The 27,845-nt window shown below is 41.1% G+C and overlaps 2 protein-coding genes across 3 annotated transcripts; one reads left to right on the top strand and one right to left on the bottom strand.

The window, feature by feature from the left end:
• Positions 1-314: 314 nt before the first annotated feature.
• LOC135483753 (neuropeptide FF receptor 2-like) lies at positions 315-27,599 on the bottom strand. 2 transcript variants are annotated; one of them, XM_064764778.1, is made up of 3 exons: positions 27,513-27,599; positions 3,740-4,150; positions 315-2,081 (listed from the first exon to the last, which is right to left on the bottom strand). In XM_064764778.1, exons 2-3 carry the CDS (start codon positions 4,131-4,133, stop codon positions 1,402-1,404), a joined length of 1,074 nt encoding a protein of 357 aa, XP_064620848.1. In that variant the 5' UTR covers positions 4,134-4,150; positions 27,513-27,599; the 3' UTR covers positions 315-1,401. The 2 variants fall into 2 exon arrangements, with proteins under 2 accessions (XP_064620848.1, XP_064620847.1); XM_064764777.1 differs by having other exon boundaries at positions 27,333-27,562.
• On the top strand, positions 8,274-16,177 carry LOC135482803 (hydroxyproline dehydrogenase-like). The gene is made up of 9 exons (XM_064763198.1): positions 8,274-8,969; positions 9,162-9,367; positions 9,635-9,758; positions 10,078-10,164; positions 10,811-10,888; positions 11,993-12,139; positions 12,493-12,770; positions 13,220-13,308; positions 13,513-16,177. The coding sequence occupies exons 1-9, from the start codon at positions 8,643-8,645 to the stop codon at positions 13,689-13,691; spliced, it is 1,515 nt and encodes a 504-aa protein (XP_064619268.1). The 5' UTR covers positions 8,274-8,642; the 3' UTR covers positions 13,692-16,177.
• Positions 27,600-27,845: the final 246 nt, after the last annotated feature.

Below are 27,845 nucleotides of genomic sequence, written 5' to 3'. Positions count from 1 at the left end.
GATTATTTTTTACTTATCTGTATAACCATTAAAATGCTGAGATGGCTCAAGAAGAAGAAGAAGAACGATGAAGAAGTGACGGATGTGATGCAAGTGAATTGTTGATTACCGGGATGACGACACGATGGAAATGACTGTAATGAGGAGGAACTTCGGTGACGATGATAACGGCACTGATTTTGACGATGCCAATATCACGATGACGCAGTTATCGGCCAAAGATCCCCAATTTGCGATCGGCCGCAAATTCGACTACATGTACGTCAGTGTCCAGGAATAGTCGATTATACGGGCAGTAACCCGAAATAGCGCCAACTCGCATATTGGGGATCATTGCCTGATATGACGGGTGAGACGCAGTATCGTGTGATGATGATCAAATATCTAACGGTGCTGATGACGATGACGATCGATGACAGTGATGATGAGGATCATGCTTGTCACGCTTAAATCATTGTGGATGCAGATGACGGTATAAGACGCACTGGTGATGATGATGGCGGCGCGTATGAAAACGAGAAACATGGTGTATTTATGCCAATGTATTTCATTATGCGAAGATGACTCCCCTTACGCCCAATTCGTAATGACTACTCATCGTCAGTGGAATCGCTTAGGAAAGGGGGATTATGCGAGACCAGTACAGTACAAGTATCAACAGTTAAGTCGTATAAAGTTGATCAACAAACAATGTTTACTCAGAAGACAGATTCGTTTGCGTGTATCCATTTCAACCAACGACACGCAGGAATGGCAAAGTTTGCCAATTTACTAGTAGTATTTACAAGTGTTTCCATATATCACACGTCTGCTCTCAGTAGCAGAACTGCGCTTGTCGTAAACAAAACAAACGATTGTACGGCGCCCATGCGGGTATGCACCGATACGGAGTGAATATCTCACATATGGATCCTGCCCATACCCATGCGGATATGCACCTATACGGAGTGAATATCTTCCATCATGACCATACGGAGGTTGTGATTTGTCAGTAATCTCATGAATAAGTTTTTGCTTGCTTCTTTGTGATCATCAGCAAACGATATATAGTCGACGTGTACCTTATATAATTTTATTAGAAAACCAATAAATGGGAACGAGGCCTGAGGGGAACCCAATAATGCATAATCGGACTCTATACACTAGCTGCAGAGCGAACGCCTGACTCGTGGAACTTGGGAACTATAAAGACTGCGAGTCTGAAGAAAATAAGTAAAAAATATCTAAAATACTCTACTACATTGCAAGCTAGAGAGGGTAAAACGCGAATCTGAATACAAATGAAAAGAAATATTAGTATGACACCATCCATCATGTTCATATCCGGATGGGCGCGACACAGACAATCACTGATATCAATAGATATAAATATCGGGATTTCTGTTGTCATGTACATTTCGGTCACCGCAAAGGGACTGGCGTGCAGTTGTTGCTGTTGTTTTTTTTCTCGCAGCTGTTGCGGCATCCAGATGTTAGCGTGTCTCGCATGTAAAACCGAAGGTTTTTGTGCAATGAGTAATAAATAATGGGATCTGCTGCGCTGTGTGTATGGCCCAACCAAAGCGTGAATGGTAAGATTTGCAGTCCAAGATTGTTTTGAACAATATCAACCGTTAAAGAGTTAATATTGTATGGCAACCAGCAGATAATGAATGCCATTACAAGAACTACGAGCATGCGCACAACGCGCCTGCTTATATTTTTCCAAGTCGGATTAGTCTGGCGTTTGTCGGCGGATATGACGTAGTGGCCTATCATTAGGTAGCTGCAACCAACTGCAACACTAGGTAAAGCGTATGTAACAATAAGTAGGAATATCACATAGATTACGCGATGGGAAGGCTCCGCCCAGTCCTCTACACAGAACTTTGCCGTCACCATTGGGAGTTCGACACTTTTTACTGTCCGAACGTATAGCACTGGCCCAATGAATATACATGGTAGGCCCCAGATTACAACAAGTGTCTTTGCCGCACTTCGCCATGTTGTCAACCGCCGGATGTGACGTGGTTGTTTGGCCGCCAGGAATCGGTCTATACTCATCACGGACAGGGTGAAGACGCTTGCCGTCACCGACACACCTGTAAATACACCAAAAATACACGTAGCTATCAAAATAAGCCCAAGAAGCTAATTTTAATTAAAAGAAAATGTTGGATTCGGGTGAATTAGGAAGTAGCGCCAATATTCCAAAATTCTATTGCACATTGGTATGGCAATATTCTACGATATACATGTACGTGTACTTCACTGGGACGAAGATTTGTCGATCCAGATGTAACGTTCTCATCCAAACGATTTTTGTTAAAGCGAAGAGTGACTTGCGGCATCTCATCGCAGCAACCACATTCCCACTTACTTGCCCGCGTTCGCAGCAGCAAGCGGTTATGCGGGTAGAAAAACCTTTTAACTCGTACACAGTAGGAAAATGATATTGCAGAGGCCATGACAACAACATCAGCGGGGGGGGGGGGGGGGGGGCGCTGAGAGTGCATCGTCAGGTCAACTATACCCCCAAGCAAAATTGTTAGATTTCCTCAACAATGATGGCAATTAGAAAATGAGCACCCACGGCAGCGGATATGTTGAATTTCATCCATGCCGAGCCAAAGAAAGTTCCAATTAACATGACGCGTTTCTATGGCATTGTTCCTCAGGCGCTCATTTTTGGCTAAGATGCACTATCAAGGGAGTTATGTTATTCTGTTGCTTTTGTGCTATCTAATTATCTAAACCAGGGGATCACCTCAAAATAGCTTGATGACGTGTGGGAGATTTTTGTTCTCCTTTTGATATAAAGACATATTTTTTCCATACTTCTGATCTCATTGTTGATGCCTGAAATTTCAACAGAAACAAAAGAAATGGGAACGACAAAGGGCTTGTTTGTTTTCTCATCGACATGGAAAAACCATTACGAATATTTGATCATCTTGTTAATCAGACTATTTGCTTTGTATTCCTGACCACTGATAACCACAGACAGCCGGTATTAACATCACCAAGGACATGCTAACATCATATACCGTACAGCTCTGATGACACTGCTTGTCAATATAGAGGATATTACAAGAACACTGGCTGAAGGCGTTTTCGGGGAAAAAAACAGCACCACGAAAACTGCCCATCGTCGCATCATCATTCAATGAAGCCTTCAAGTACTCCTCATCAACGGAAAAGCTGTTCCAAATGAACAACATTCCTATATTTTGTATCCGGTTACGCATGCGCATTGAAGGTTATAAAATACTCTACCTCATATTCGGCTAAGACAATAAAAGATACCCCCAGTATTTAGTCAGCTGTTCATTGAACAAACGATATCAAACGGCACCACATTAAGAAAATGACCTTTCTGTGTATACTATTTCCCGACTAATTGACTGATAAAGGCTTACATATCTTCACCGATGAATCTTTCCTTATTAATTCTTTTGCCATGGGCAACGATTGACATTTAACGAGACAATTTCAGAAATGTTTTTGGCAACTGTAATTGCCTCATTGGGCCGTTATGCATCAGCTCCCTTTCCGACAAAACACGGTTGCGTGAGCTATTGCACCTTCTATAGTCACACGGCTATCACCAATTAAAAATCTACAAAATATGTGTCTAGTGTCAGCACTAACTTATTGTCTACTGCGAAAGACAAGTACGATCATAGCTTATTCAAGAAGAGCAGAAATGAAATCCCTTAGAGTCTGGTACGTATAGAACAACTATGCATTATTCACTCACCTTGAAGATAAGCAGATAGTTTACAGAGCCATTCCCCGTAAATCCACAGTCGATATAGAGTCATCCCAACCTGTGGCGGCATGCACACAATCGTTACGGCAATATCAGCAAATGCCAAGTTTACTAGGAAGACGTTTTTTACTTTCCTCAACTCCCGATGTTTCAGAATAACATAAATTGTCAACAGATTTCCACAAAACGCTAATATGAATGTTGGAATATAGAGGGCGGTCAAAATGCGTGCTTTTGGGTCGTGAACTGCCGATAGGTTGTTTTGGAACTCTCGTAGAATCGCGTTGGCTCCCGAGAAATTGAACAATGATTGTTTGTTTGATAAATTTGACAGGTGGAGGAGCCTCTCCTGAGCCTCTAGGTAGTCACGGATCTGTTCCATAATGTTTCATCGTGAGCCTGAAAAATACAATGGAGAAAATGGGATGATACACTCTTAGAAATGAAGGTTTTGAGCTTCTGAAAACCAACAATTAAGGTTTTTCGGCCAGCACGAATATGCATCCCGAAGAGATTTTTGGTAAAATGAAAAAGTCAAATGGTTTTTGAAATTGTGAAAAACCTCGAAGTGCTTTTTACTTCGCTGAAGAAACTCTACGAGATGCATATCTGTGTTGGCCGAAAAACCATTTAAAGGCTTAGAGATGTGTACAATGTTCAGGTCAATCAATCTAACCCCATTATGGCCTGAACTCGATTGGCTACATGACTGCAGCGTCCCTAACTGTCATACTTCATCCGGACCGTTGGCACTCGTTCTGTTTGCAACTAAAGCGCTGATGGATTCGTCAGAGTTGAAATTGTCTTTACATTTCATGACTTCGTACAGTTTCTCATCTTTGTCCAATAGAGGTGTGTCTGTGACATTTCCAACGAAGCTTCTTGATGACATTGTCACTATAGATTGGGTCCATTTACAAGTTCATTCAAAGCAAAATCGACACTAGATACTGAACCGGAAGCGGAACGCTTCTGTCAGAGTGCCGCACCTTGTCATTCACAGATTCAAATTTCACGATTCGGTGGCTGAGACGATCCTTTGAAGGCAGCAATTCGCCACATCAGGTTACATGAAAAGCCCTCAGAGAAATTTACGGGATGAACGGAATGTGATCCAAAAAGGACAAATCATGCATAAGAAACTGTTGCATAAAGGACTGGCGGAGAAAGGATGTGAAGACGGCGCAATAGTATCGCCAATTACTGAAATAGGCTCCGACACGCTGTACATATTCGCGGCCAGGCCCTTTCTAGAACCGCGTTCTCGATAGTTGGCACAGAACGTTGCTACATGTATAGTCCTAGTACAATTTTGGTTCACATTTTCTGATACATCCCAGAGCTGCCTGCTAAATTCAATTATTACCTTGTCTATGGGGGAAATAAAAAACCCGTAAGGTTTTTCACAAATCACATCGTCGAACCGGGCTTTCAGTTTTAAAGAAATCAAGTGATGTAATATTTATGATTACTTATACTCCATTTGTATATGTATCTTAAAATGATGAGAATTAAATTAAAAAAAATATAAATCGGCTACACATCAAAGGATCATATATACTGGATGTAGTCAGGGAAGTATGAAATATTGTAATATTTCTGTACCACGGACCTATAGCACTGGAAGCCCTGTTGCAGATCCAGTCTATATAGGTCCATGACAAGTCACTTAAACTGCTCGAGGGGGACTTTTGATGAGAAGACTAATTAGCTTCATTTGCTTTCCTAATTGGTTGAAGACTGGAGATGCACTTATTTTTATTTCTCATCAAAAAGATGGTTCAAAACCTCAGGAATAATGGCCAACATCCTGTGCGGCATTGTAATAAATAAAAATACGGCTTTGTAATAAAGAAACAGCAAGTACATGTATGTCTGTAAAATAATATAGACTCACTTACCCATAGTCTCTCTACCGAGTGGAACTATCCTGGTACTGTCCTCTGCACCTAGTGCGTCCAGTCTTATCTTAACTTCTTCCACTAATGAGGATTTTGTTTTGACAAGGCTCTTAATTGAATAAATTGCTCTTTTGTAACCTCATTCAAATGAATGATGCAGCCTTCTTATAATTAGAGTTACAACTTTTTATTACGTGTTACATGACGTATACATATATTACCAAAGATAAATAAGGCTCGCTTATATATTTTTGATATAACTTATTATATATATTTCTTTATTTCCTCAAATTAAACCCCTCGCGAATTGGCGACACCATTGTATAACAAATTGAATACTTTCTAAGAATAAATTAGCTATATCATACTAGTAATAGGGTGATATCCCAGGTTTATAATTTTCAGTGACAGGTCAGAGGACTTTATACGAAATGTCTTCCAGTTTTTCCAATAAAACATCCCGAATCGATATCATTCGCGAAATCGGCGATGCAAATGTTTACAATATTTGCAAGCCTATAATACCGATATGTAATAATAATATAAGCGAGCGGATATATTTTTTAAATATCTGGTAGCATCTTTTTTCCTGTTTGGCACTTTTTGCTATGAATCTGGTAAAGCGATAAGTACATGTATTCAGTAACTCGTCTTAAGAAAATCCTTTTCTGGCAATCATTGAAAAAAGAGGGAAAAGACAGCTAACTTGGAATGGAAGATGTCTGGATGGTCTTTGATATGGCATACACAACAATTATTACACGGTTACATCCTGCCATTCAACACATTGTAGCAAATCTAGTTGCTAACTAAATGTCGGTGTACCATGTACTGAAAAGGCTCACCCTCTTTTTTTAGAGAATGCTACCGTGACTTTTCATTGAGTGCAGATGTAATCCAATATTTGACGGTTTACAGTACGTGCTTTTTCATTTGAATTTCCCTCCAGCGCTGCTGGTGGAGTGATGTGTCATCATAAGACGCCAACCGTACCAACGGCTACAAAATAACGCTGGAGCCCGGTGTCGTATAGTTCTTTTACTCCTTGATATCTGTTCTTTGCTGGCGGGTAATCAGCTCTCATATATATCTTGTGTTAAAAACCACAGCACGAACTGTTTATTATTCATATAAAAATCCACAGTTGGAACTCTTTATTATTTATATCAACAAAAACGTATGTTACATGTATATACTTATTAGATATTGTGTAACATGACATTGCTAATCATAAAATTTTTTGTTAACACTGCCATTTCCTTTTGTACATGTACATGTATGCCGCAGTCATGTTCTTCTTTTTCTTGATACCGACATCACTAGAGCGAATAATGAACTAATAACTTATTCAACACACACTAAAGGAATATTCAACTCTTATTCAGTAAGATACATGTCATGAGGCATTTGAGAATTGCAGTTTTATCGGCTTCATTCAGATATCCTATAGACATGATGGAGGAGGTTTCAGATATCAATCGACCAAAGTCATGTTTTTTTCGTGTATTCGAACAAAGTTCTCATTAAATACTACTGGCTGGCCGCTAAGGTTATTATATCTCATCAGTTTCAGAATGAACTGACATAAAAACCTGGTTAGACAGGATCAGCTGTAGCTTTCAATAAAAGCCATGCTGCTTTTTAATCCCAGCCATAAATTATATTTGCTTTCCACCAGAAAAAGGGCATTAGGTAATGAATAATTATAGACGGAATATTGGATAGTTATGGGACGAGATTTTTCTTACAACCGTTTATTAATTACATGTAGTGTGGTACTAGAAGCCATTTGCAATATGTGTGTGCATCCTCTCTTTTCACTTCTAGGTCAATCCATTTTTAGGCACACGACCCATGCCCAGGTTACAGGAATGCTCAGATTCTCTTTGGCCAGATCGGTTCAGTCATACGTCATCAGCGCCAATCCTGGTATACTCCCTCATCAATTAGACAATGACAAGGGCGAAAGATGAATACAACGTATTTGCCACTGATCTATTAAAGGTGAAATCAAATATAAAATTACCACTTCACATCTTTCGCAACACTTGCTACCGCTTCCTTTGATTCTCTTGGAATCCAGCACTAATCACCACGTCCCAGTATGCCCTAAGGGACGCTGTAACAAGATCAATCAGAAAGCCTTCTTGCCCCGGAAAGAAATTACAAGAGCTAAGCGAACGTAAATTAACGAAGGACACAATCATTAGAACAAACACATCTGTCTTGGGGTAATGTTAGCCAGACAATTGACGAGGAACAAGTTGGTGAAAGCGACTTTGGCCTAATTGGAAAAACAACTACCGAAGCGGCCACCTTGGGCAATAAAAGGCGGCTCACTGTGATTTAAAGGGACAAATTGGGTGTGGGATTTAGATGACCAGGAGGATGATGTGCCTATTCGCCGTACGACTGCGCATACAGTCTTCTACATGTACGTCATCGTTACATTTTGTAGCTACAAGTAATTCTTTTTGTGACCTAAAAGATAACTGGTGTATTTTGGGACAGATGACCGCAATTGGCCACCGATTAAATGCTGTGTTTCAAATCCGGTTTTATGCAGTAAAACAATGATTAGTACTTACTTAAACCAGATAACCTTCACATCATATTTGATATCATATCAAACAATTTCACTACACAGAAGTATACTAGTAACACAGAAGTATCGCAAACGCATATGATTTTACGGATAATGTGAATGACGGTGTCCATCTGATTTGGCCTATATATACGTGTGACATTGGTGATTTTTTCTCAATCAAGGTTATTTTGCATTGTTTATCAATAAGGATGGACAGGTTTACAGTCGACCTACAATAACAAAGGAAGAACGGCCACGGGTAACAAGTTCATTGGGTCGCTGTGATACGTATTGGAATAACTTTCGTTAGCTACTGTTGTTAGATGAGATTCTAACGAACTGAAACTGATCGCCAAAGGTTCAACGCATTGGATTACCTTTCACTCCCAGAGATTAATGTATAATGTTTCAAACGAGACCTCATTTACCACGATATGCACAGTTAGCCAGGATTATTCACAAGCGACACAAAGGAGAAGCACTTTTAAAATGTCCAGCATGTACACTTGGATGTCACACCATACATTCGAAAGCAGCTGACCGAGATGGGTGCCATCTTCATGCTGGAAAGAGCAACTCTCTCGACCCCACCAGGGCAGCAACCCCTATCGATATTGACAATGTGGACTATCACCGCGTTTTTGCTACAAAGACGCTGACCGACCTGGTCAGAGCTATCAGTGTACTGAGGATTTGCTCCTCCGATACATTTGTTACCAATGCATTGAAGGTGAGTATAGTTCATTGGTTGACTGACGCAGATGATTGGTTCAGGTCTGAGGAGAGCCCCGGTGAAGCAGAATTGAGGGCTTATGATTGACCAATAGACACAATTGACTCAAACAGCACGGAGCCATCTATAAGAGGCAACGACGACTTCTTATGGTTTCGTCGGTTTTACCTTGTTTTCTTTAACTTTCAGTTATACACGACTTCGCACAAGATATTTGGAAAACGCCTTGTAGACGTTTTGACAAGGCACACGTTCTACAAGCAGTTTGTTGGCGGGGAGGATGTCGAGGCGCTGGAGAGGACGATATTGAATCTCCAGACTGCAGGTATCGGGTCAATTCTTGCGGTACCCATGGAAGAGGACCGACATGAAGGAGACAGCTCGACAACTGATAGGTAGGGTAGCCTCATCCGCCGAGCATTGCATAGCCTTGGGCGACAGTCATATTATGAGATGAGGCAATGGTCGGTTGTTTGAGTAACACCGTCTCTGAAGAGAACGGATAGGGAACATCCCATCTACTGTTTTGTAGTTTTAAAGAAAGTGGCCAAACATCGGAATTTATTGCACAAAATGTATTGTTAGTTTGCATCCTCTTAATCTGGCAGCGATTATTTACGTGGCATGATATGTACATTGGCATTTTTTCAATCTAATTACAGAACGTCCTGGTACGACCAGAATCGCGACACGACATTTCGCTGTGTAAAATTTGCCCACGAATTTCAGCCCGAATACCCGATGTACCAATTGAAAGTCACGGCTTTTCTACCCGGCGATCTTGTGGTAAGCATGGCCAGGCTGACTCCTTGCATTTTTTTCGAAAGGCAAGACAACGTTGCACAAGAAAAAGATTCTTTGAGTGTAACATAAACTGCATTAGTCATCACTTTTATTTAGACTACATGTATTAGGATGTTCCCTGACCGGTCTATACGTGGCATTTAACACCAAATGAATCCTCTTGTTCCTTGTAATGGGCACGGAAATGCATGTTTATTAATCCAAAACTTCTCAGTTCCGAACCATTGTTGTAAAAAACCCAGAACGTCCAGTGTTTCTAAGAAAATATTAGTTTATATTGTCTTCTAAAATTTTGTTTAAGACCAAAATAACAAAGATCCTTAAGTCGAAATCCTCGGATGAGATCCCCGTTGAATCCATTGCTAAGACGATATCCTCTGGAGAAATGGTAATTATGACGAATTCAACTATATTCTATCAACAACACCGGTGTAGAAGTAGAAATGTGTCCCTGGAAAAAGTGTCCGGTCCTAATATATTCTGAAGGACTTTGGTACAGAATGTATATGGTTCTATCGACCCATGGTCGCCAATAGCTCAGCGAGTGGATAATAGAATCCATAGTGTTTTCCGGACATGCTATGATTAGGACACTTCAAACGTCTACACCAATCTCGCTGGACTTGAATCAATAGTGGAAGAGGTTCAATAGTCACGTAATAATCCAACATTCATGATTATTCTCCGTTAGATTACTCTTAGAAGAACAATATTGCTCCACATACATTTACCTTTGTAAGTTCCAAAGAGGCAAATTATACAAACTAATTAATCCAATCAGTACTTTTTTCCGTCTTAAACAATGACATCTCGAATATTTGCAATCTTCATGTATATATCAAAAAAGTCGTAGAGATTTATTCGTCGCGTAATACTCCCACGGTTTTCTTTACGAATCGTCTTGTATAGAAAGAAAAAACTGATAACTGCAAGTATCAATTCCTAATTCTATATCTTGAATTAATTAACTGGGCTAATTAATGGCCAATTATTGGTCTTGTAAACTGAACTCGGTTATTGATTATCATTTACAGGTCACCTATTCTGCACTCTCCACGAGAGAGAATGACGACTTTCACCTTGGACTCATACGACTGCGAGAAATCGGTCAAGTATGTTAGATATATAGTAAGCTTATCACCTGAAGTATACTAGTATACCTGAAATGCAGTACAAATTATATACTACATCGAACTAAATCGACGACAAATATACATTAACTATTGACGTCTATTATACGTCTACTAGACGCCAAACAGTTGATGTCTATTATACATATACATGTAGTTAGATACATGTCTAACTCATGGTGATGTCTATGAGACGTCTATTAGATGTCTGATATACATCACCCGATTTTCCCTGTGCAGTCTGCTGCCCTTTAATCGGGACGACCCCGAACAGATTGAAATAGCTGACACTCCAACTCGCTGCATGCATGGCTGTGGGACTCGGAATCATCGAACGAAACATTGCCGGGATGCTCGGCTGCTGTGAGCTGTGGCACGTAATGAAGCGTTACCCATGTTGCCACTGTCATATTCTATACATGATGTTAGAATGTTTACTGTCGATAACTTAGTGTTGGATTTGATACATGAGAAAGTACCTCGTCAATTATTCCCAAATGCACATGTTTCTTCACAGTCTTTATTCATTTCGTTCGCGCCTTTTGATTTACTATGGTTACGATCCCCTTTTCGTCACACATCATCAATCATCAAGAAATAAATACTTTCCTGTTATAACAGTAAATTGATAAACGTATCGTCAGTCCTATAGTCTCTTTCTTCACGAAGTTTCGTAAAGGAAGAGGTTTTTTGACTGCAGGGCGAACATTCCCGATAAATCATCATCTGTAGTCAACGGCAAACATCTTTTATATAAGGCGGCATCATTTTTAGCGTCCACGAATACCAATTGTCAGTCGCATGAGGCTCCTACCTCGCCTACGTTCTACCATAGTCTTTCATTTATTTGAAAGACTCCGGTTCTACTGAGATATTTTTGTGAGGGGGCAACTGAGCAGCTAGCACATGCAATGAAGCCCTGGCTGCATTTTGATTAGTGACACAAGGTGATTTTATTTGGTTGAGTTCCCATTTGGAAGTCCTTATGCCATATGTTATTCAGTAAATCACTACTAGCTTTTAAAGAGAGTTTGTTACCGACTATTCCATCTTGACAAAACCTACAATAATCACGTTATTCTTCAGCTTTCAGAGGAGCTAAAAGTGCGCGTTCTGGTGGATGCAGAATACACCTATATGAACCCAGCGATATCACTTGTTGCCTTGGCCATGATGCTTAACTACAACCAGGAGTCTCCCTTGGTGTGGAATACATATCAGTGCTACCTAAAGGTCGGTCAAGTCTTGGTGTTGGGAAAGTGTTAGGTGTTGGTGTTGTGTTGGTGTGGGAGGCCTACCCCAACACCGAGCTCCGGTTTGATACCGGTGTAACATCTGTGGTTGTTTCCCATGTGTCAGTGTTTCCAAACAATAGGCAGCTAGAGAGACCATGACTTTTCAATAGGGGGGATACACAGAAAAACTCGTCAATCTATTTTTGAGCGTTCCCAAACAATGAGGGGAAACACTCAAAAACAGAAACACTCAAAAACATTACACCGGTGTAATACTGCAAAGCAATATCAAACAATGAATTATAGAATGACTATCGTATTATCTTTTATCGAATACATTCCGTGTTTCAGCAAACCTACCACAACATGAATGAAGATTACCAGTTTATAAAGGCTCAAGGCGTTGGCTTCGGAGTGAAACTAGTCAGGGGGGCATACATGTACAACGAACGGGTATTGGCAGAAAAGGACGGTTACCCTTCACCCGTCCACGACACGTATGAAGACACCTGCACCATGTACAACAAGTCCCTGAATAAACTGCTTGAACTGATCAAGGAGAGATCGCCAGTAACCAATTTGATAATTGCCAGTCATAATGAATATTCGGTGAAGTTTGCCGTTAAACGGTGAGATCCATGTTTAATCAAGTTTCCTTTTACGTTTCGCATCCGATCGACGTGATTAGATTGGACACTTATCAAACACCAATCATCAATCTCAATCTCTAACTCAAGCGCCCCGTAAACGAAGGGTTTTTAAATCGCTGCAAACTGCAATTTAAATCAGAACTTTTTGTCGACATTTTCTTGGAAAGAAATCTTCATGAAATTTTGTTAAGAACAAAATTTTTTTTTCGACACCCTCATAATTTTGCTCATTCTTTGAGTTTTTTTCCAACATCTGCCAACAAATTATTAAACAATACGTTTTTAAACTTACTAATTTTCTTTGGAGACGTAATGTGTTTATGTACATACTATGTACGTACGTATGTTCATAAAATGAATGTTCGGCACGGTTGGCTATGTACATAAACAGTGTGCATCAGTATCAATCTGTGCGTTGACCTTTTCAGGATAAACGAACTTGGGTTGGACACTCGGAGTGGTGAAATATTTTTTGGTCAGCTACTAGGGATGTCAGATCAAATCACATACCCCCTTGGTAAGTTAAAGCAAAATGGAGCCCATCGGCTTGGCATGAAAGTCATAACTTTTCAGCATTTAAAGGAAACTACACCGTACAGTCAAGAGAAAAAATACTACCGTTCATTATCGTAATGGCATCAAGAGTAAAAAAATGTCGCTGTGCTCATTTCACTGTATATAAGTGCATGTGTACGTTCTGAAACATTTTGATTGTTTTTAGGTCAGGCCAAGTACCTAGTCTACAAGTCCCTCCCATACGGGTCTATAGATGATACTATCCCGTACTTAGTGAGACGGGCTCAGGAGAATCGCTCCGTGATGGCAGGGGTACGGCGAGAACTCAACGTTTTGCAAACAGCAACAAAGTCAAGAATGAAGTCGTACTTCAGAAGTACATGAATACATGGAAATGATAACCTATCCTGTTTGTATATGATGATTTAGGACATGTATCGTCCAATTAGACGGACAGTGACCAATGATCAAACGGAGCGCAAAAGAATTTCCAAAATGTTCAAAATATATTCCCGAGGTAAATCGTGTCCAATGGAGGATGCTATATAGCGCCAGTCAAGAGTATTTTTTCTATTTCGATGGAGATAATGGACAAAGGTCGCCAGTGAGGTAATGGAAATGTAACGTAGCGACTACGCCCCAACACAATTTGTTTCGACTGAGAAAACCTTTTCGGTACAGAGATTTGAATTTATTCCAGTTCTGTGTAATCATACTTTTCGTACGGTCTGGTAGGCGTTTGGAAGCAGTTACGTCCAAGAGAATTTTACTGTCCATAATTTAGACTGATTGATCAGTGTATCCGAATGTGATGTTTTTGAGACGGTAGAAGACGCTCTCATGATAACATCATTTCCCGTCGAAATTAAATATAGCGTACCAGTTTGAATAATATCGATATGTGGCTGGGAGTAGATTACCGGAGCAGGTGCTACTATCAGTCTCAAATGGCGTGTTAAAGGACGTGTCAGTGATTCATTACTGACTCGATGAACAATTGCATTGTTTTTTTACAGCATTTAGTTACAGAGCAATCCTAATGGTTTATCATTCCAATACACGATGTAAATGATTAATCGGTGTAAATTTTCTGGCGATTGCTTCGATTTCATGGACAGTCTAGTGTACATGTACAGTACCACGAGTGAACAATTGCGTTCTACCAAAATGGAATGGAAAGGAAAGGCTTCGGAAAGTAGACCTACACGAGCGGGTGTATTCCTGTTTCGCCTATTCCTGTTTCGCCTATTCCTGTTTCGCCTATTCCTGTTTCGCCTATTTCCTGTTTCGCCTATTTCCTGTTTCGCCTATTCCTGTTTCGCCTATTTCCTGTTTCGCCTATTCCTGTTTCGCCTAATTCCTGTTTCGCCTATTCCTGTTTCGCCTATTCAAATGTATTGCTAACCTCCCCACAGACGTAGGAATATGAACCGTCCCTTACTTAAGGCATCAATACCGAGCTGGCGGTCATTGGTTGTATAACGTTTTGGACGTAATTTGAGGTCTACCCGAGCGGTCTTGATTATACAACAAATGACCGACAGCGAGGTATTAATTTCTATTCTAAAAGGTTTCAAAATTAAACAAATTAAATACGATTTGAAAGGTATATATGTTCCGTTTTCGTCAAAGAATGATCCAGCCTGGTGTCCGGAACTCCGCCTTATTGTTGCTTGTGAAGATGACGTCACGCATTTTATACCTACCCAGGCGGTCATTGGTTACGATACCAAGACCGCTCCGATCAAAACGTTTTTTTAAAAGGCAAGATATAAAATAGTAAGAAAGTTTTACCCTATCATTAGATTTGAGAAAGGTTTATTAGGCCTGCATTTTATATTGTGGATTTTCTTTCTTTTGTCTTAGTCAGTAACTGGCTTCTTAATAGAAAGAATACCTATAGCTACATTGTTCTTTTATTCCTGATTTCATTGCGTTCAACGATGTGATGGCTTCCTATTGAAAAATAATATTTTCTCGAGGGTTTCATTCCATATAAATAAAGAGGTCATGCAGGGGCTTTTCACACTCAAAACAACTTTGCATGATGGCTGATGAAGCTCAATTTGTAATTAGAGAGGAAACCATTCGGGACCGGAGAATCGTGGTCGCGTTACCGGGGTGGTCGCGTTACCGGGGTGGTCGCCAACCGGGGTTCCACTGTATTAGTTTTTACTGTGTGTCAGTATGGTCCTATGGTCCTATGGTCAAATAAGTCCCGGACTGTCCCCGCTTTCAAGGTGACTCTTTCAAAACGGTCATGGCATGGTTTGTTAACAAAGTTGATGGCATTTGATTAGTCAAATTGTCATCACATCGTTAACATCATCCAATTGTCCCCTCACATTTTCCCCATAAAATGGACATGCATCCCTAAGGTTCCCCGTGGGAGAGTCGATTTATTGTAGGGGTACTGGAAAGTAGGCGAAACAGGAATAGGCGAAACAGGAAATAGGCCAAACAGGAAATAGGCCAAACAGGAAATAGGCGAAAAAGGAATAGGCGGAACAGGAATAGGCGGAACAGGAATAGTCGAATCAGGAATAGGCGAAACAGGAATTTTGTAGGCGAAACAGGAATAGGCGAAACAGGAATAGGCGAAACAGGAATAAACCCACGAGCGTCCACCTCATTCTTATTCCTTCTCGCATCAAAATCTGAACGTAACCAGCGCAATATGCACCGTGACACTTTACCCTGATTTACGAATTCAACATCACTATTTTAACATGGATTTCTGAGATGAGCCAATGAAAATAATTTTAATGATCATCTGATTCGCATAAATCGTGAAAATATAATGTAATTATCCGATGCTTCTATGTATTAAGTCTGGGGAATTAGTCGCCAATAAAACCATATGCGTACGTGATTAACATGGCGTAATAGGATTATTTCGGTACAAAATACTATTAAATCATTTGAACCTGATACCATCAGCTTCAAGTTGATGAGGTGTGCTTTGAGGCTGGGACATGAACCTAGCCAGACAGCAGGAGGCATCGTATTTTTCGACGCTTATAGCCTACATATGCGCATTGGAGTAGTTCATATTCCCCACTTTTGCCATCTTTTTCAACGTCAACACGAAACAACTTCCACTCACAAATACCCTCAATTTGAGCAGTTAACTTCTTCAATTGCCTCACATCCCCAATAAGCATCGGAACATCGTCGGCTTTAGCTAGATATCCGTTTTCTACGTGGCGTTCTCTACGAGTTACCTCCGATCATACGATCCACCTCCGATCTTACCCCGACGAGCAGTTCCCAGAGACTTTACTGAGATCTAGTAGCCAATCGTCTGTCAAGATGATCGTATACGCAACCTTGCGCTGCGCGCCAAATTGAAAAAAAAGTGCGAGTATAAGTAAAAATTAGAAAGAATTTCCCGAAATTGAAGCTTGCGGAAGATGCTACTTACTCGCCGAGATTCTAATTGAGTACCAGGAGTAGAATTCACTTTGGCGAACAGAAATGAAAGGTAGGTAGCACAGAGCTGAAACATTGCCACAAAGTTTTAAAATCGGTTTCCTACTTACAATGACCTTTTTTTAATTACATAAAGCATGAACCACCTTGTCTTTCTCGTTACTCCAATGGGACATACCTGAGAGATGAAGGTGAAAAAGGCCCGCAAGAAATTAACAACAAACTCAGTTGCAATTGACGGAGACAACTTTTTTGTCATGTAAAATCGTCTTCTAAAAGGAAAGCGTTGTTAGTGAATTACCGCTGGAAGGATGAAGTGTTTGATTACTACATTTAGAGCTCTTTTTTTTTCTGCGATCAGATCTTTGTTGAATCACCAGTTCTCAAAAAAAAAAGATTTTGTGTTTTATCTGCATAATAAACGGCTTCTGACATTTCCCATTCTACTCAAGTATGGAGGACGATCTGAAGACTGAAGTCAAGGTAGAGATTGCATTGATTAAATTCAGTTTGGCAGCACCGGAGCACGCGTCACTTTCATCTTCTCACGTCTTCTCAAGAAGACCAGCTTTCTTGTTTCTTTTTTGTATGCCTATAGAGTGAATACGTGTAGGCTTCCTAACATTCTCCCATTCTTGTAAAGCGAACGAAGTGTACCTAGGTAACAACCAGCAATTATGTCATTCTGATTTATCTTTAATCATCCTGAAGAGTACCTGAGACTCGGAGTACTTGAGTGTCCCCGTCCGGAGTAAAAAGCACTACATGTAAGTCATCAGGCTCGTCCGGGTCTGACGTCATCACAGACACCACCTTGCCTATATTTTGTTGCCTGAATCTGCTCACACGGCTTCTCTTCTGGTGCTCATGCGGACTTACCGGCGGTGAAGTCAATCCTAAAGTCTCCGTTCACCGGTAGATCGGTATGCAGCTGCTTTACTCCATGGCTGATATAAGCCCTTTGCGTAACAGGTGGATGTGACAGAAGGCTTTGAGCGAGATACCAAAGAAGGTTAAATATATCATCCACGCGAACAGGGAGTGTTAATAATATAGGGACTGCCCTCAGCCAATGAAGTAAAAAAGAAGAAAATAACCAATCAGTATGAGCAGCAAAAGTACGACATAAATCAGTGTAACAGAAATCCCTGCAGTCGGTCATCGTCACAAATACAAAAGAGTCACGTTTATTTCATGCCGCTACAATTTCATGTTATCATACGCTCATAGCCAAGGGAAGTTGGTTGTGAGTTTGCTACCGTAGCACCTGATCCGACATTGATGAGGAGAGGTAATCTTCCTTGAAAGCGCGCTAATCCTGGAGACATACACAGCTGAAGGCGTTTCAAACGGGTTTTCCGAACAGGAGAAACCATTGTTTTTAGTGCCAGACTTTCCGCGGCATGTCAAGAAAATTAAATAAAGATATTTTTTTAATTACTTATCATGGCAAAACATTACGGATTTAAAAAATGTTTTTACTAAATTTTCCTTTTTATTTAGCTCAATCGGTAAAAAGTTCGACTTGACCTGTTTGAATTTCAAGACTCACATGTAGTGTTTGCTCTGGATCGGACATTTAGTTTTGGAATTTCGCAGACTGTGCATGCATTAATGACCGGCGCAAGAACCAGGCAAACAAAGCACGATTGATCATCACTAAGGAAACCGATCAATTTTCTCGCCAATTCAACAGGTCCGCTGAGAAGCATCCGTCATCATGATCACCGCGATGAATCATTAATCATCTGATTGGAAGATGGTTTGCTGGTCACACAGAATGAACAGTCCGGGTATCATCTCATTGTCACAGCAAGACAGCTCGTCATCTCTATTGACCGATTCACTGATTACTTTCAGCTATTTTTATGCTACATGAATATATAATTTATCTAATAGCAGCTTACATATTAGAGTAAACCAGCCTATGATTAAATCGCGATATACCAGTGATCAGTAGTATGGTGAATCCCTGCTACAGCTTCAGGAAATCGAACGAAACGAATAAACAACACGTCACTGACACTCTCTCTATTTCTGCTTTCGAGTCACGCAGACACAATGGTGTTGGTCAAAGGATGACCTTATCGCCGCGATGATGTTTTGGTAAATATTTTGCCTTGTTTTTATTCGCTAGTTTTCATGCACAATACAAAACAATATAATTGCCTTTGCAGGACGGTGAGAGGCGAATCTCAAACCTCTCCGTAACTCGCCCTACACTAAATATTAATAGTGTAGAAAGTAAGTATATCACCACAAGATTTTGCCCGAACCGGATAGAACATGATCAGGTCATTCTAGCGCGCAATTCACTAATAACAGTTCTCACTTTTCCCCAACATGTAAAAGCCACTTAGCGCATGTAATTGAGATCTGTCTCTTGTGGAAACTATTCTTAAATGTAGCGACACACGTCGTCGGCAAGTATGTATCCGGTCCAGATTTCGCTTACCCGGAAACTACTTTACAATGGAATCGTTGATAGATTTGTGATTATGAGGTTTGATAGGAGGCAGTTTTGACACAAAGTTAATTTAACGTTGTTAGGCAGATCAAGTCACGAGTAAAATTGTTTAACCAAACTTATCTCCAAAGGTCTCAACCCCTTCCAGAACGTTGTTTGGTGAGAGTATGCCTGATGGCGTTTCAGCTTGCCAAATCTCTCTTACCGTCAAAACACAGGGTATAGGTTTGAATATAGATTGACAAGCTCATCCCCCTTGTTAGCGTGAACTCATTCATCACCGTCGGCAAACTAAGGTTTCGGTTGAACACCATGGAACGCAAGTCTTTTGTTGTTTTTTTATAAATTCGGCTAATGCTTGAAAAAGATGAGGTTGGCGATTTCTTGAACGGCAAGGATCAAAGGATTGCGACACAAAACAACTAATGGTTGATTAGGTCGTTGATTGGACGCCATCTTTTGCTCTTTGATCTGCTAATGAGTCCTTTAAAGAACGCGTTGTGTTAAGCAACGAGAAAATTGCACATTCTGCTTGGCTTTGTGTTTCAAATTAGTCTGATGAGTTGATTTGACGAACTGAGCAACCTGAAGAATCAGCACCACATTTCCCGAGTCCCTTCCTATAGGTTCGGCTTGATTCGAGGTAGGGATTTTCTGGAGATGTCATCCAATCCCCAAGGTCATTTCGCTAAAACTCACAGAAAATACCGACATTTTGCAGAAGAATCACAGATTGGGGAAGCCAGCTACAACCATGACAGTCTGCTAATTTACTCATCACTCTAAGTTTTGCAGATATACTTCTATCTAATAGGTTACAGAATGTTGTACGGACTTGTAATAGTAGCCGAAAATCTCTGGGGCACTGCCGTCTTCTTGTAAGATTATGCTGTCATTTTCTTGTTCTCTTAGGTACATGTAAGACCCAAAAGGAGTAAGTACATGTTCATATGATCTACTCTCTCAGCATTAGGACTGTATCCACAATGATCACTCAGCTCAGCAATCTAGCCTATTAGCCTCTATTTCTCTGCTCGCTATAAGGAAATCCGCGGGCCACTGACGAAACCATCCTGATTAGTAATCTCCAGGGAATCGCTACGGTTTGGTTAATGAAGACATGAATATGACATTTGGGTCTGCATTTGCTGAGAGACTGCGGCCTTTAGTGTGGGCTGTTCAAGAATCAAAGGACTCGTATCCAAAGCATGATTAGGTCAACTTTGTTCTCTTTTAGACTCGTTTAGACAGATGCAGTTTATTGCCTTTCCCCGATTCGGAGCCATTTGACAATGTTTGGGTGAATTGCCCTGATGGCGATGAACGGCCAATTATGTGGTGGCAGTGGCAACTGGTCCTGGCGGGGCTGGTGTGCTTCTTTACGATGCCGCGATGCTTCATTCTATTCATACAAGTAACTCGGCAGTCAGTAAAAATTCCAATTTCAGCACTTTACGATAGTATGTGTTCATAGATGTAAAAAGTACATTGCAGGGAACCACACTGAATGTACCAATAGATTACCGTCGATCTGTTTCGTCTCAACAAGAAAGCACACAACGGGCCCTGAACGCCCCATCATGTAGGCATATCCACTACCAAAATCTTCTCTGCTGCTCCATTTTTCAGGCAGTAATGTAAATGCAGGAACGGAAAACAGGTTACATTACGTTATTTTGCATATTACTTAAGGAAGTGACTATTTGGCAAGCCCGGCTCACCAAACAGCGCCTTTTTTCTGCCCTAGATGGAGAGCCGAACTCATGCATATTCAACCATCCAGGAGCTCATTATCATTTGTGGCAACACGGTCAGCAACACCGGAGTTACAGTGAAACGCCTTTAGAAATGCACACTAATGCATTTAACATGCTTATCAGTTAAATCACGTTTATGACTTTTTTTGTAAATCCATACAGTCATGTACATGTACATGCTTCTTCATGGATTATTGATCAAAACCCGAGTTTAGTAACAGAAATTGAATCGAGAGCGGGAAGTCGGCCATTGTTAGATATGCGCATATAAATTCGAATATGACGTCACTGCTCTCTGATTGGCCAACATGTTGTAACCTCTCCGGCTCGCCAAAGAGGGTAGTATTTTTGCCCTGTTTGGCAAGCCCGGCTTGCCGAACAGGGTGGCTTTTTAGTGCTGTTTGGCAAGCGGCTCTCCAAACAGAACAAAAAAAGATGCCTGTTTGGCGAGCGGCTTGCCAAATAGACCCGGCCATTACTTAAATGTACATGTATATGTATAGCAATCAAAAGAATTCAGGCGTAGCCCGATACACGGTGTATTGTCTTTAAACAAAGCCCGCTCGCACCTGCGCCTACATGTACATGTAAATTCCCATTGTCTATGGTCTTATCAAATTGTTATTAGGGCAAATCTTGATGACATCGATCCCCGCGGAAAACAGCTTTCGTGGAGGTCGATAGGCCCAAAGCAGCAACTGCAAATCAACGTAATGTACCTGTAGGATCACCGATTTAATCCGGGTTGATGAGCTAAAATAAGAAAGCCCACTTCATTACGATGGGAGAGTCCTTGTTTAGCGCCATAGCAATTATCTCCCCAAGCCCTCTCTATCCATCTCATTCGCGACAGCAAATTACCACCTGCCACACAGATTGACTTTGAGTTAAGGTTGTTCATCAAACACTTCCGGCGACTTACACAATGCACATGTATTCGCGTCAGCAGCCTCCGAGATTTTGAGGCAAAAAACTGCATATCTCTTATTTTCAAAAGTGCATGGACGCACGCCAGGAATTTATCGGCGATGCACCATTACAAATTGTGTAGCTTTTTGCACATGAAGAAATAATGATCGTTAATTCGTTTGCTCCGAAACCTGGCGGACAATTGATAGTTTCTGACAAGCCCATCAGGTTGCGGCTTGCATACTTACATGGAAAGATATTTGGAATATTCTACATTATATACGCGTGAAACATATAATTTTTTTTAATGAAATTGATAAATTATTTTAGAACTCTTTTTGCGCGTACGACGAAGATACATGTATATACCCAATAAGATTGACCTAAAGGGTCAGAGGCTGTAGTCCGCTCTTCAGCATGGTCTCCACTCACATGCCCAGAGGAAGCCGCCTTTTATTATGATCCAGGCGTCACAAACATGTTAATGCCGATGACCATGGGCTAAGCTAATTTCCCCACAAATATATCCTACATATGCATCCCACAAATTACAGTCTTGTTTGTCCAACTTGCCAAAGCCCCTTCCCATAAATTGCTAGATACTGGCAGTAATCCACATGCTCGTGGCTTGGAGGATTCCCTCGAGTGAGCCTCCCGCATCCTATTCCCGGGCTCTATAGCTGATGTTAAGGGACCGTAACACGAGTTTTGTGTGGAGGAACGAAAGCTTTCTAGTCGTTACACATCTGACAGAATAATGAACCAGATAATTGTACACCCTGCAGCGCCAACCGATGCGTAGCAGGGGAGGTGCAGGCCGCGGTATACGAGCACTTGTGATGTGGTCCCTAACATCATGACGGTCCACCTATAACAGTCTCAAATCATGCCAATCATTGGGTCAGGATCCTATCAGCAGTCATTAGGTGAAAACAGGAATCTGCCTTATACAATTTAGGGACTTCCGATTGTGTCGGCGCAAAGCTGTCAACTATGAAATCAGTAATATGGTGGTCGAATACTGGTCCATGCATATATATGTAGTTGTGCGGCTTTAAAAGAAATGTACAAAAAGAGTTCCTATCTTAGTCACTCCAAATAACGGTTCAGTATTGATTTCCGACGCATCTGTTCGTATTGTCAATAAGATACTTCGGGAATATTGAATACATGATATTTTGTTGGTTCATTTCACTTGGGAGCTGCCTATTTCACGATACCGTTACTCAGTCATTATCAGCCGCTGTGTACTTGAAAAATCAATCACCGCTATGCAAATATTATCATCGCTTCATTGGCCTGTATTAATGGCATGTGATTGCTCCTTTTATTAAGTATAGTTAAAACCATACCTGGGTTTAATCAATAACAGAGCATTTATTTTGACAAAGCCCTTATCGAGGGAAATATGCGATCGTATTCTGACGTCTCAAAACTCTCCGACTGCAATACGTTTGTCTGCATCATGAAGTTTGCCTGGCAAGTGGTATGATCGTATATGTACACTCCCCCTTTACGTATTTTTGCCCTTTACCTCCCAGTCAAAATAATTCAGGCCGAGCCCGATACACCGACTATTGTGTTTTAACAGCGCTCGCACCTGGACCTCAATTTCAATTGTTTAACAAATCTTGATAATATCGACCACCACGAAACATATTTTGTGGGGGTCGATTTGGTCTAAACCGGCCTTTGTCGTTGTTGGTACTTGATCCGAACTTTGCAAAAACGAACAGCTGAGAACCGAAACAGAGATCGAAGCGAAGAGTTCATGATGTAAAATCGCTCTCGGAAACTTTGAACTTTATATATACATGTACATTGTTTTTATATATGTGGCCCTTTGTGCGTGAAGATAAGTAAATCTATCATGATTGAACGGTATGAACCCTTCCACCACGAGAACAGTATACTGTTGATGCTTCGTGTGACGTACACTATAGGAAGAGTGCCTGACAAAGGGAATTAGGGGAAATATCGATTACCCCGCCCCGTCTCATTGCCTCTAATAGCTAATGAGCCTTCCGACCTGAAGAGATATGCTTTTGCGTCGTTAATTACTTGGCACAGGAACTAATAAAAAACAAACAAATGAAGACAAAAGAGCCTCTCCAAATCAGTGCTTAACTATCTACCGTCTGTGTCCAAATCAAGCTTTCAATGCTAAAACCAATTTTTTTCGGTGTTAACTCTTTATATAAGCCAGTATGACGTAAATGAAATAGTGTGGCGCCCGTAATTGACGAGGAAAAGTTATCTTAATGTCATGTTGGGATGGTCCGATAGTCTGCAATCTTCAGAACGCTACCCTATTATCGATGACGAAGGTGAGAAGAGGACATATTGATTCCCACGCCCCGTGGTTCCTTCTCTAACGAGTATACCATGCCTCAACCTGATCCTACCCACGTCTGGTTATTACTTCTATGAAGTTTGCTAGAGGCAGCATTCTTCTCCCTATACCTGTAGATCTGCTTCGAGTCTACCTGCCAACCGATATTCTATTTAGTAAGAACCACATTCAGCGGATCTAAGTGCAAAATACATGCAGTGCTTGAAAAATCAAACGGCGTCTATACTCTTAAATTGTGAAATGGAAGCTGTGGTGAACAAGTTTTATGGAATACATTCCTTGAACTCGTGATGTCGAATACTGCCACTGATAAACAGCGGCTGCTTTTAAATTTCTACCGCCCTCGCGCTTACTTATCACAACATGCTGATTGAGATATTTCGAGTGATGCGCAGTTTGAATGATATCTGGTTACGATGGCGGGGTGAGTGGTGGGGTCAACACGCGTTTGCTTGTAACGAGATTCGCTAGATGACCGGAGTCCTATCTGGGTGATGTTAATGATGCGTTACTGATATTACATGTACCAACGAGCCGGTGTTCTTCAAGATATCGAGTTTGCTTCCGCCGGTACAAGAGCTGGTAATGACCACCCCTTGTCCGTGGGTTCGGCGGGTGGCAGGCAAGAACGGTCACCATATTTGATGGTTACAATATATATATCCGGTAAAGTGTTGAGTCTTAGTCTTGTACTGTGTTCTGGTTGTGGGGCCACAAGGTCTGTCCGTTGCAAGAGCCGACCAGTAAATGGCCTCGGCCACTTGGTTTCGATGCTAATCATCAGCTGTCCAGATTCTTAATGGTGGTGGTTGTAGTCAAGAAGTGTGCTATAAGGGCTACCAGTTTCGGTGTTTTCATTTATGTCACGAATGTCTGACCGCAAGCGACTCTTGGGGGAAAAGCATCACTGGAATACAAACTAAAACTAAAACGATGTGAGTGGCAATTGCAGAGCAGGATGCAGTTGCAAGTCTGTATACAAGTGATCCTTGAGGAAAGACTTACTATGGCATACTGTGGTTGCTTGGTCACCTCAGCCGCACGTTTGGTTGCGAGGAATCTTTTTCGCCATCTGTTGCTTGGACAAATACTTCACTTGAGTAAATTTGCTTCCATATTTCACAGCTAAGTGTAAATTGCAAATTAAGATGACAGCGGTAAACCCTTTTCTGTAACACCCTGACCATGTACATGTATAACGCGCGCTCCCTCCAGTGAAACCAGATATTTTCCTGCAGTTATATTAAATTTAATGTTTTCGCCTTGTAAATAAGAACCATCGCATAAGTAACCCGATATTTGTGATTCCATTAATTTTTCTTTGGTTAAGATCATTTTCAGCTCGATCGATTTGGACGTGCCTTTCATTGTCTGGAAGAGGAAATTATAACTGACAGCGCGTATTTGTCGTGGCAGAGGATGAAGTTACTCTGTTAATAGATAACCGCCTAACAGAGCGTTTTCGACGGTAGGGATGTTAATATGAGAGGATAAGCGATAGTCATACCAACGAAATCGACAACGAACGCATGCTTTTTTTCTCATGAAATACTAAGAAAGAAAATCTACGGTATCTGGTCGTTTTGCCCCCTAGCCTTTTCCCCCCGCAGTCTTTACTATGGCGTTAACGTCGTCTCCCCAACAAGACCAATGCGGAAATAATCCGAGAAAAAAGCAGACCATTCTTTCATGCATATTAGTTTTTCCTAAATATTTGATAGGTATCGCGGTGAAATATTACAAATATTCATTGAATATTGTGTAATATCGATAATCTGATACCGTTTTTATTTAGGTAATTTCCCCTGGTTTGCGCTGATTCCGCTAAATCGCCATGGTTACTGCGGTGCTACAGAAAACGGAAACTCAGCGTCACTTGAGATTTGTCGAGTGGAGTTGCTGCTGCTGACATGTTTAACGGGCCGTATCATTAAGCTCCTTTTGGGCATTTTGGACTGTCCCGCCTTTCAGCACGGCCGTGGTCACTGACTCATGTAATGTCCATTCAAGTGTCAATGAAAGTCGATATACACAGTTACATGATTGCATTACATACACCATGGCGTTTTTCCAAATAATCTAGTTTCACTAATCTAAGAATGATTGAATTATTCCTAAGAAATCGAAAGAAAGGCAAAACCGGAATATGACTGTTATGAGGAGGTCAAACTATGAGATAGGTGTTCGCGTTGGCGTTTCGGGGATTTGCGAAAACACCCTCTTGAGCGTTACGCAAACCTCCAACGAAATTTAGAGAGATTGAATCGTCTGACGCTCTACACAAGCAACCCCAGGACCTAAGAAATCATTCTGAAGCAAATTTGATTTTTTTCACCCGCTGATAACGCACCTCATTTTGAAATTGAACCACTCATTGCTAAATTGGCCATAAACTCGACGTCAGTGAGCCAATGACTTCGTCATATCCTGAATAGAAGGCGAATATCATCCTTCAGGACGAATTATCCTGGGACGAATCATCCCAGAGCCATATTGAGTGGGAATGCCACTCTGATAAAAACAGGTAAGAACGGAAATTAACAGGGAAAGATGTGACGTTCAGCTTAGAATTTATAACATTTTTACGGTTTCAAACCCGAGTTATTTGATCACGTTTGTGCAAAACACGGTTGCGGTGTTTCACTGACTACAGTCATACGTACATGTATGTACACCATGAGCTGACGATCGTTTGCATACGTCATGCAGGTGAAGGGAGTATGGCATGTACCAACAAATATAAAATAGGTCAAACCCACCTTACATGTACAGTCCCACGTCTATTCCTTTAGTATCATATGCATACAATGTAAAAGGCCAAAATATCCATTTTATTTCGAATACTGGGCCTGGTTGTTTTTCAACAAGTTTATCACAAGTTGTCTACGTCACAATTAACTTGGCGTTAGCTCTGATGGACTAAAGAAGAGAACGTCAAGTTGGGGGTCCTGGTGCTGACGTGGCGAGATCTCTAATCTCATTCTTTTTAGCAAAGATACCGTCTTGACAAAGTTAGCGCTGGGGGCATTTGAAAAACCCACTCCACAGATAGAAAATCTAACCGTTTTCGACTGAACCTCGGAAGAAAAGGAAGGTTAGATACTTACTTTGCAAGTGCAGTGTTTGCCTGGTTTGGCAAATCGATGTCATCGTAGTTTGCGCCCTTCCAAAAGGCCTCTTTCGCGACTGCGGTAACACCTTGAGTAATTGGTACCTTGGGAGAGCCTGGCATCCGCGGAAAAGAACTGTAATTAATGTAGTCTATATCCAATCCATCTAACTCTTACCAAAATGGAAAAATAGTCACAGCTCATGACGCACGTGTCATCTTCGGTCAGTGTCATCGTCTGCAAACCGTGTTGACAGTCTCTGTATAGGAGAGCTTGGAGACTTTAGTGAGGCGCCAAATATCTCCCACTATTAGTAGCGCCACCTGGGCAGATTCGCGTGATATAATCGTGATTTGGTGTTGATTCATGAGGAACACAACAATTATCTCATTCTCAAGAACGATGCTGCCATCTTATTGATCAGAACAGAGCTGAATTCGCGCATGCAATACTCTGGAAATCATAAATTTTACTTCATGTCTACGAAGTGCCGAGGAACAATAAAAATAT

The sequence above is a fragment of the Lineus longissimus genome, chromosome 2, assembly GCF_910592395.1.
Source record: "Lineus longissimus chromosome 2, tnLinLong1.2, whole genome shotgun sequence".
Classification (NCBI taxonomy): Eukaryota; Metazoa; Nemertea; class Pilidiophora; order Heteronemertea; family Lineidae; genus Lineus; species Lineus longissimus.
The sequence above is the reverse complement of the archived record's forward strand: the minus strand, read 5'-3'. Positions and strand labels throughout refer to the sequence as shown.

What these genes read in the sequence shown, in the direction of transcription:
- LOC135482803 (XM_064763198.1), top strand. Translation starts at nt 8,643, where the DNA reads ATGTTTCAAACGAGACCTCATTTACCACGATATGCACAGTTAGCCAGG. An exon ending in TTCTACCCGGCGATCTTGTG is followed by an intron (nt 9,759 to 10,077) that starts GTAAGCATGGCC and finishes ATTTTGTTTAAG; the next exon opens with ACCAAAATAACAAAGATCCT. An exon ending in GTGAAGTTTGCCGTTAAACG is followed by an intron (nt 12,771 to 13,219) that starts GTGAGATCCATG and finishes TGACCTTTTCAG; the next exon opens with GATAAACGAACTTGGGTTGG.
- LOC135483753 (XM_064764778.1), bottom strand. Translation starts at nt 4,133, where the DNA reads ATGGAACAGATCCGTGACTACCTAGAGGCTCAGGAGAGGCTCCTCCAC. An exon ending in ACTATCTGCTTATCTTCAAG is followed by an intron (nt 2,082 to 3,739) that starts GTGAGTGAATAA and finishes GTGTATTTACAG; the next exon opens with GTGTGTCGGTGACGGCAAGC.